Here is a 10,000-nt window from a genome sequence, read left to right as displayed (position 1 = left end):
GCGACTCAACGACAGAGGTTCGAATCCTTGCTCAGGTAGAACTCATGATAATAGGAATTACACTTTGGGTCTGTAATCCGAAGGCAGACTTTTAATCGATATTGAAGGTCATTTGGGTCTTTGTATATACTCTATACATATATATATATATATATATATATATATATATATATATATATATATATATATATATATATATTAAGGCACTTGCTCTTTAACATTTAGGGGAGATGAATATTTCTCCAATCCATATGTAAATATATTCATTGTAGAGGATCAGACACTGAAGAGATCACTGACAGTCAATAGAAAATACTCTGAATGTCTTAAAAGACATTACGAAGATCCCGAATTGTTTAAATAACACTGAAATTTCATTTCATGAAACCACGAATAGAATTCTTTCTGAATGTAGACGCAATCGATCATCCTGCTCAGCAAAGAAAGGAAAAGTTATGAGACCAAGGTTACCTTGATTGTTCGCTTTTGTATATATGCCATAAAGGTATGAAAATGAAAATAAAATCTGATAGAAAAAAATCATCTGTAACATTTAGGTAGAAATTATATGTCAAGGAAATAGCTTATTAATTTTAATGTCATTGAATCCTTTTAGGAGATAGTAATTAATTGACGAAATGAATCTTATTACAAACTAGCGTGCATAACTCGTCAAAAATGACGGCTAAATATGTAGATAGACACGCACGCATACACACACGCCCACACAGATTCAACCCTACCCACCCCGTTACTCTTTCCTACCTACAACTCCTTTCACCAGGGTACGCCTACTCTCTCTCTCTCTCTCTCTCTCTCTCTCTCTCTCTCTCTCTCTCTCTCTCTCTCTCTTACCTAAGGGACGGGGAGTGACCGAGTAGTTATACATCCGGCCATTAATGCCACAGGGCGTGATCAAAGGTACACACACACACACACACACACACACACATATATATATATATATATATTTATATATATATATTTATATATATATATATATATATATATATATATATATATCTATATATATATATATATATATATATATATATATATATATATACATTTGTATATATATGTATATATATATGTATATATATATATTTATATATATATATATATATATACATATATATAAATATTGCCAGGCACTTGGTCTTCATCATATATCGGATATAGATATGGGATCTCAACTGTCATAGTAGGACTCTGAAATCAAAACTTACTAAACCGTATAAAAACTGTTATATGAAAGATTAGCTCAAACTTGCAATAATTTGTAAAATCTCTGAAGGAAAAAATAGTACTGTAACAACAACTAGAAATGTCGAAATTACCTAATACATGAAATAATGATTATGAATATTACACGTTTTTAAGATGGTTGATCTCACTTGTTATATATTTTACGGTCAAGGTAGGTCACTCGAGTAATTGCCAGCGCGGTAATGCCAGATAATTTATCAACAAGGTTGGGTATTACGTTTCAACCCGTTTGGGCTGAATCAGGTAAATTTCTTTCCACAATATCTTCAAAGCGAAATTTTATTTAATGGTTAAGTTTACCGTTGAAAAGGGTCATTATGATCTCTCCACATATTTTGCAATTAACATCGATAAGTTAAAATGTTTTTTAGATTTGAAAATATGACTAAAATGTAGGATTTCTAATTGTCTGATTTAGTTTAATCTACGCCTATAAATATTATAAAGGATATTTTTAGGTAAAAAGCTATCCACTTATTAAGAAAAAAGAAGAAATCTTCATTTTTATTTTTCCGAAGGAGTTAGTCACTATTAAGGAGAATGCTATGCAACAAGAAACATCAGGACCCCATTGGTGAGTAGTTGCGATTTCAATTGCACAAAAAAAGCAAATGCTTAATGCTTTTTTTCTAGGTTGTCTGAGGAAAGAACTGCCAGTGATTTGAGCCTTCTGGAAGCGTTATAAACATTTTAGAGGCTATGCAGTGAGTGCATGTGATATGGTAGTCAGTGATTTTAGCCTTCTGGAAGCTTTGTAAACGTTGTAGAAGCTGCCTGAGGCAAGAAATACCAGTGATTTGATCCTTCTGAAAGCGTTATAAACATTGTAGAGACTGTTCAGTGAGTGCAAGTGGTGAGGTAGTCAGTGATTTAAGCCTTCTGGAAGCTTTGTAAACGTTGTAGAAGCTGCCTGAGGAAAGAAATACTAGTGGTTTGAGCCTTCTGGAAGAGTTGTAAACATAGTAGAGGCTGTGCGGTGAAGGCAACCTGTGAGCTAGTCAGTGATTTTAGCCTTCTGGAAGATTTGTCAAAGTTGTAGAAGCTTCCTATGGAAAGAAATACCAGTGATTTGAGCCTTTTGGAAACACTGCAAACGTTATAGAAGCCGTCTGAACAAAGATCGGGCTGTGATTTTAGTTTTTTGGAAGCATTGTAAACGTAGTAGAGGCTGTGCACTGCGTACATTGGGTGGTGCTGTTCAAGTACACCTTCATCAGGGAAATTGCATGCTGAAAGTTAGTGAATTATCATTATTATTAGTACGTGGCCCGTCAAAATGATGGATACATATATATATATATATATATATATATATATATATATATATATGTGTGTGTGTGTGTGTGTGTGTGTGTGTGTGTGTGTGTGTGTGTGTGTGTGTAGAGCCAGTCATTTCCTCTCTATCATATATGGGAGATTATTATTATTATTATTATTATTATTATTATTATTATTATTATCATTATTATTATTATTATCTAAATCTATTGCTACTTGGTTTAAATTTCATAAATTCTTGAAAGGGACAAGAATTTGTTGATCCATTCACTTTGATAAAGTGAAAAAAAAGCTGCTCTAGGGTATTATTATGGGAAGCTCAGGGTCACTTTTCTATTAATATACCTAAGATGCGAAACACGATGTTTACATAGGTAAGTAAACTCTCTCTCTCTCTCTCTCTCTCTCTCTCTCTCTCTCTCTCTCTCTCTCTCTCTCTCTCTCTCTCTCTCTCTCTCTCTCTCTCTCTCTCTCTATTTAAACGGTCTATGTAAGTATAGCTTTCTTGCTAAATCCCATATTTTGATTTCATTTGAAGTATATTCCAAATAACTAAAAGCTATTTAGAGGTTTTTGGGAGAAGTTTTCTTATAGCATATTAAGTCAGTACTTCGCCTTAGAAATATTCTCAAAATAAATGAAGTATTAAAGACATTAGCAATTTCGATAACTCCTGATGATTAAATTAGTTTCTTTTCAGTATTAGGAAATAATAAAAATATAATGAAAATTAGGATTACCTGCTTTACGATATAATTTTTTTAATTGTATTGAGTAACGTTAGTATTAACGTACTTGATTTGATGTAACTGTAAAGCTTAATTATTGCAACATGTTAGAAAAAAAAAAGTAAAACACAGAAAGGGATCTTTAAAAGAACTGTTCATTTTAAAATCCTATTTATCTCTTAAATGTTTAAAAGTAGAAAATAGCCTATATTTACTGTTATTTATTACTGTAAGTGTTATTTAGACGCGTCATATTTATAATGTGTTTAGCTGGTTAGAATTGTAATTGTTTTAATTTGTTACTTAAAACTAAGACAAAATTGCAGATTTGGATTTATCTAGTTTTCACCTAAATTTGTTGATATTCATGAAACCCTATTTTTTTTCCTATATGAATTACACATGCATATAGTATAAATACAATGCAATTGCAAAATTCTTTAAACTTCGCCCTCCATTTATTAGAAACCTAATAAGATATGTCTACGGTTAACAAGGTCCATCTCATGTAAGTATTTATTAGGTAAAGAACTCTCATACTAAATTAATAACAAAATAATTATAAGAAATAGATTTGAAAATCTAACTTCATGGCAGACGTGATCCCGACAAGAGAGCCAGGCGTTTAATATATAAAAACAAATAATTAGAGATTATTGTTATTGTTCTTTGAACCTAACTAATTTCATTTTCAAGTGACCATGAAGTTGGTTTTAATTTTATATATTGTAACACCTTTGGAATCAATATATGTAAGTTACAAAATGAACTTGTTTCGTCATCTATGTGACCTGTTGAAAAAATTAATTATTCATGATACCATTAGAGTAATATTTCAGGGCTATTAATAGAATTGGAATTATACAATAATTTATTTAAATAAGTTATGCATGTCTGCCGGAGATACAAATACCACAACAGCAAATATTAAAGCAGAATAATTATTCAGGAGGAAATTCGTAATTTATTTGGATTCGTTGGAATCAGAACCGTAGAAGTATCTGGGAGCTTCACGAGATTCGAAAGAGGCGGAGTTGGAGTCGGGGAACTGAGCCTCACCGGAGTAGGTGACGTCAGCGATGTATCCATCGTCACCATCGACGTGGAAGGCTACCTTCTGCAGGCGACCGTCAGGGAGCTGGACGTAGTAGGATCCCTGAGTGTTGTCTCCATCACGGGCTTCCTGGTGTCCGAAATCGTTGCGGGAGGGGGCGTGGTTGACAGCCCAGTTGAAGTTGTATTGAGCCTCGCTGGACTCGAAGGACTCGGAGGATCCAGAAGAGTACTGCAATGCAAAGGAATCCGTTATTATCAATGTGTTTAATGGATGTAAACAGTAATGTTTCATTATCATTTTACAAAGATTTCATCACAACATTGAGAATATGAATAACACTCACCCTGGGTGGAGAGTATCTTTCAAAGCTGTCAGCTGCTACGAGGGCAGCTAATCCCAGAAGAGCGAAGAGAACCTGAAATAGCATTAGAAATTTTGCTAATTGGTGTTATGCATTGTGTTAACTCACGTTTGTTTAAACAAGAGTTGTAATCATCTCTATATAATCATAGCGCAAAACTATGAACATGAAGCTTAAGTAATTAAAAAAAGAATTATATCTTACTTTGGAAACCATGTTGTTGTTGAAGTCTCGATAAGAAACTGATGCCTTGTCCTGCCTCACGATTGTATTTATACCAACAGTGCAAGGTAGGTGGAGTTTGGTAATCAATGCTAAAACAAGTTTTTCCTGTTAGATTTCCTAACAGAGTTGTTGTCACTAATTTACTTAGGTGCTGCCATGAGCTCTTATTATACGAGTATCCTGATAAAATTTACAAATAGACAATACTTTAGGTACTCAATATTTTTGGAACTCATTTGAGTTTCTTGAATATTTTCCCGGCATAAAAAAATTACGTAATATATTCAAGCGTATGAGTTTTATCAATTGTGCATCAACATAAACTCAAATCTTTCATCTTACATACCAGTTATATTTTTCCTAAGAGTCTTTGAAAGGTTTGATATAGTCTTTTTTTTTTTTTTTTAAATAAGAAGAAGAAGAAATGAAGTTTCACGACTGGTCCGTCACCTTGAACTCTAAACTACTTAGAAAATGTAAAGTTTCCTCATATTACGCCTTTTTAATAAGTATGGAAAATATATGCATAAAGATATTACTGTTTTACTATTAGTTTGGATAGCTAGGTAATGGTAATACAAGCCACATTCAACATCAATACAAACACATTAAAATATCAATAGCATTTCGTTATTTTTCTGTGAGGATGCCAGAAAACTCTCAGTCAATCAATTGTTATTTTTTGTTATTTATCAACTATGGCAAAGCTCACCAGACTATCTTGATTTAATAATCATCATCTAATGATGTTGATATTAATCTTAATCATTAAAACGATTCTTATGATCCTAGTGTTAAACAATATTTAGCATAATGCCGCAATAAAAAATTAGCTTCATCTGTTGAGTGTGTAATGATCTTTTAAGAAAATGACGCTTTAAGCAATGATTTTTTATTGCTGCTTAAAAAGGGTTAAAATTCCAAATGAATATTAGTTAATATTGAAAAAAAAAAAAAAAAAAACTAGGACTGTAAATGGTAATTTTCTTGCAGCTCTGAAATAATTCATTTCCAATTTATGACTCTGACCACTGTGTCCTTGATACTATCATCAATACAGTTTATTATATTTCTTCCATAGTTTTAATCTTTTCCCTATGGAAATCTATAGAACATATAAACCTATAATGTGAAGAAATGTTGAATAAATGTTGTAAAACATGAGATGATAACACAAAAAGTAGTGGCATAACAGTGAAAATTAACTTATAACTCTATTCACTTAAGTTATGTTTGAACTATAATGAGTGTTTTTCCTTGATCTTTATAAGTACCAAAACGGCAACTTATCAAAATTTAGCTTAAATTTGACACTATGTATTTTGAAAAGAAATAGCACAGTCCCGAACATATTTTTGCAATAAAAAAGTAAGAAAAATGGGAATTCATATTGCACGGAATGTGGAATGTAAGAAAGAAAATCCCACATGTTCTAATTTCATTCATATTTTTTTTTTACTGGTGGAAACATTCATTAAAGAGAATTAAGATCTTACGAGTCATTACACAAAGCTTATGAGAAATGTGAAAGTTATGTCATCTATTCTGGAGCAGGTTTACTTGGATATTTCAAAGTATTTCCTCATCATTCCATCGCTTATTAAAGCACCCATAGTAAAATAAAAATAAACATTTGGTAAGATTTAAGGTATGTTATACTTGCATGTACATTTGGATCTGATCTAGACCTATAAACCGGATTAAAACATATACTGAAACTTCAAGTGTCCAATGTCGAGCTTGACCGTGACCCCTTGCAACATTATGTTCTCGCAAGATCTTCTTACGAATCTTGTATCCCTTTAAATAATTTCCAATAAATTTATAAATTTGATTATTCTAATATTCTAAGCTTGTTGGCTGTAAATAAGTCTTCATATATAATTCATAAAGAAAAATTGTCTATTTATTTTTTTTTAACATGCAGTACGTAAAATCATATAGTTATCAGTTTTAATTAATTTTGGGTGAAATAACATAAACATTTCTTCCTTTTTTCGATAGTATCTACGGTAAATTGTCTTTAACGGTAAAATTAACAGTCTAAAGATATCATTTTGATCATCCCACTTGTTTCCAATTAAGGTTAATACAGGAATTTTCATCATCATATAAAACTATCTGTCGCAGAAAAATATATCTAGATTTTCAACCTTTATTTTATATTAGCTCCAAAGTATAAGAAATTTTATTCTGAAGGCAATAAGAATCTTATAACAAGTTATATTACTCAGGTATTTATTTTATTTTGATTTGTGAATGTACAGAATCAGTAATGAATTATACTACTATTAATCGTAATATAATTTTCATTTCTGTAATTCTGAAGGACAAACAATTTGTATAGCTTAGGTAATATGAGAATAAAAAAACTGCAAAGCTCAATCTTAATCTATAGAGAAATAAATATCGATAAAAATACAAATAGAATTAATTGCTTTGAAATTTTGATTATATGTTTTATTTAGATCACTTACTGTGCTTCGACTCCGGGTATAACCAAGTATCCAACAATTATTGAATTATCATTATCATTAATATTATTAAATATTAAGATACTACTAAGGACATTAAATTACCAAAACATTTTAAACTGGTAAATCTGTGTTGGGACATTACTTGAACAGATGAATTCATAAAGCTCATTACCGTATACAATAAAAAATATAGTTCATACATTTGTTCCCGAATAATATCTTTGTCAGGGGAAACCGTGTCTCTCCAACTGTGTTGTCATATTATTATTATTATTATTATTATTATTATTATTATTATTATTATTATTATTATTATTATTATTAATAATAATAATAATAATAATAATAATAATAATAATAATAATAATAATAATAATAATATTACAACCCTATTTGGAAAAGCAGGATGCTATAAGCCCAGTGGCTCCCACAGGGAAAAAAAAAGCCTAAAGAGGAAAGGAATTAAAGAAATGAATAAACTATAAGAGAAATAATGAACATTTAATATGAAACATTTCAAAGACGGTAATAACATGGTGATATTACTCTTAAAGCAATCTGTGTAAGAGCAGTTTTCTTGCTGGGATACTTATCTGAACCTCATCTTAAAGACAAATAGTTTTTCTCTGCTGAAGTATAATCCAAAAAATTAAATAAACAAAAATAAAAATCATAAACGATGGGTTAAAGCTTTCATAGAAGAAAACATATCAGTATTTTTGTCATAAAACCTATTTGTAACAAAGGCTTTGACCATTAGGGATATATAATTGCTCAGGTAACACTGAAATAAATTGCTTTTCATATGATATAAAATTTGATGTTAATTAACCCAGATGTTATGAATTAAAACGTAATGAAAATAATGAATATGAAAAAGAATCATAATTCTTCACAGAACACCTGGTTATTGATAAATTGTTTTTAATGGTCTGAGTAACGTAAGTTTTCATGCCAGTCCTAAATCTAGTTTGTATTTCAAGATCAATTATTACAAAAATATCTAAAATGACAATTGAATTTGACCAAAATAACGCATCAACAGTTTTTGCTTATTATATGTTCCACAAAAATAGAATAACAGGACAATTTGTGTATCTTATACTTTCTATAATCGCATGCCCTTGCAGTCATTAACCACAGATATTGGTGGCATTTTCTTAATGGCATCATATGACCGAATGCATAGTAAATCCTCATACCTAAATATTTTACTGTTTAGTAATACAATATGCATTATATTCCAAATTTGTAAAGTCTATTAATACCAATTAATGCCTATTAAAGACTATTAGATTCAGCTTTATCTATTTTTATTGATATTTATCCCTATTTTGAAAGTTCCAAGCATTAATAAGTAATATACATAATCTGCATAGGATATTTGATATAACTACAATGCAATTATCATTGGTTACTAGAGAATATATGTGCTATGGTAATCGAAGCCCGTCTCGCATAACAATGTATTGGCAATAGAATATTAATAACTGATTATTGCCAAATTGACTGCAATTGAAAAACTTGAAAACTCAGCTTCAATGCTTAAGTTGTCACCAAAAGAAACATTAGTGTTTATTTAAAAAAAAAAAAAAAAGGTTAATATTACTATCATTTCTGAAACCCAACTAATTTCATTTTCAAGTAACCATGATATTGGCTCTAAGTTTTCACATTTCATCTGCTTAAGAATATATAGTTGTTATTTATAATTATATCTTACTATGTTATTTTGATAAAACCTGACCATTGAACTGTATAACAAGTCAATTAATCATGATGCTCTATAATGATACAGGCTCTGGCAGTATTCCAAGGTTATTAAAAGAACTATGATTATATAACAATTTATTCAAATAAATTATGCATGCTTGCTGAAGGTAAGAATATCACAACAACAAACATCAAAGTAGAATAAATATTCAGGTGGAAATTGATGATCTATTTAGATTCGTTGGAACCAGAGCCGTAGAAGTATCTGGGAGCTTCACGAGACTCGAAAGAGGCGGAGTTGGAGTCGGGGAACTGAGCCTCACCGGAGTAGGTGACGTCAGCAATGTATCCATCGTCACCATCGACGTGGAAGGCTACTTTCTGCAGGCGACCGTCGGGGAGCTGGACGTAGTAGGATCCCTGAGTGTTGTCTCCATCACGGGCTTCCTGGTGTCCGAAGTCGTTGCGGGAGGGGGCGTGGTTGACAGCCCAGTTGAAGTTGTATTGAGCCTCGCTGGACTCGAAGGATTCGGAGGAACCAGAAGAGTACTGCAATGCAAAGGAATCCGTAATTATCAATGTGTTTATAGGATGAAAACAGTAATGTTTCAATGTTATTTTACAGAGCTTTCATTAGAACATTGAGGATATAAATATCACTTACCCTGGGTGGAGAGTATCTTTCAAAGCTGTCAGCTGCTACAAGGGCAGCTAATCCCAGAAGAGCGAAGAGAACCTGAAATAGCATTATAAATTTTCATAATTGGTGTTATCATTGTGTTAACTCACTTACGTTTGTTTAAACAAGAGTTTTAATTATCTCTATATAATCATAGCGCAAAGCTATGAGTATGAAGCTTAAGCAATTAAAAAAGAATTATATCTTACTTTG

The 10,000-nt window shown here is 31.2% G+C and overlaps 3 protein-coding genes across 3 annotated transcripts in view; all 3 read right to left on the bottom strand.

Annotated features, from left to right (window-relative positions):
• The window catches only part of LOC137622987 (pro-resilin-like), a 100,973-nt gene that overhangs the window by 3,116 nt on the left and 87,857 nt on the right, over positions 1-10,000 (bottom strand). The gene's annotated exons all lie outside the window — the stretch shown is intronic.
• On the bottom strand, positions 4,180-4,759 carry LOC137622991 (pro-resilin-like). The gene is made up of 2 exons (XM_068353606.1): positions 4,676-4,759; positions 4,180-4,560 (listed from the first exon to the last, which is right to left on the bottom strand). The coding sequence occupies exons 1-2, from the start codon at positions 4,757-4,759 to the stop codon at positions 4,240-4,242; spliced, it is 405 nt and encodes a 134-aa protein (XP_068209707.1). The 3' UTR covers positions 4,180-4,239.
• Positions 9,319-10,000, bottom strand: part of LOC137623741 (pro-resilin-like) — a 705-nt gene continuing 23 nt past the window's right edge. Inside the window, exons 1-3 of the mRNA XM_068354566.1 lie at positions 9,997-10,000; positions 9,773-9,844; positions 9,319-9,657 (exon numbers count right to left, since the gene is read on the bottom strand). The exon at positions 9,997-10,000 is cut by the window's right edge and continues 23 nt beyond it. Coding sequence (XP_068210667.1) covers positions 9,337-9,657; positions 9,773-9,844; positions 9,997-10,000 — 397 coding nt within the window. The 3' untranslated portion in view covers positions 9,319-9,336. The remainder of the gene's footprint in view (positions 9,658-9,772; positions 9,845-9,996) is intronic.

The sequence above is a fragment of the Palaemon carinicauda genome, chromosome 30 (assembly GCF_036898095.1).
Source record: "Palaemon carinicauda isolate YSFRI2023 chromosome 30, ASM3689809v2, whole genome shotgun sequence".
NCBI classification, from domain to species: domain Eukaryota; kingdom Metazoa; phylum Arthropoda; class Malacostraca; order Decapoda; family Palaemonidae; genus Palaemon; species Palaemon carinicauda.
Note: the sequence above shows the minus strand (reverse complement) of the source record. Positions and strands in the feature narration are given on the sequence as shown.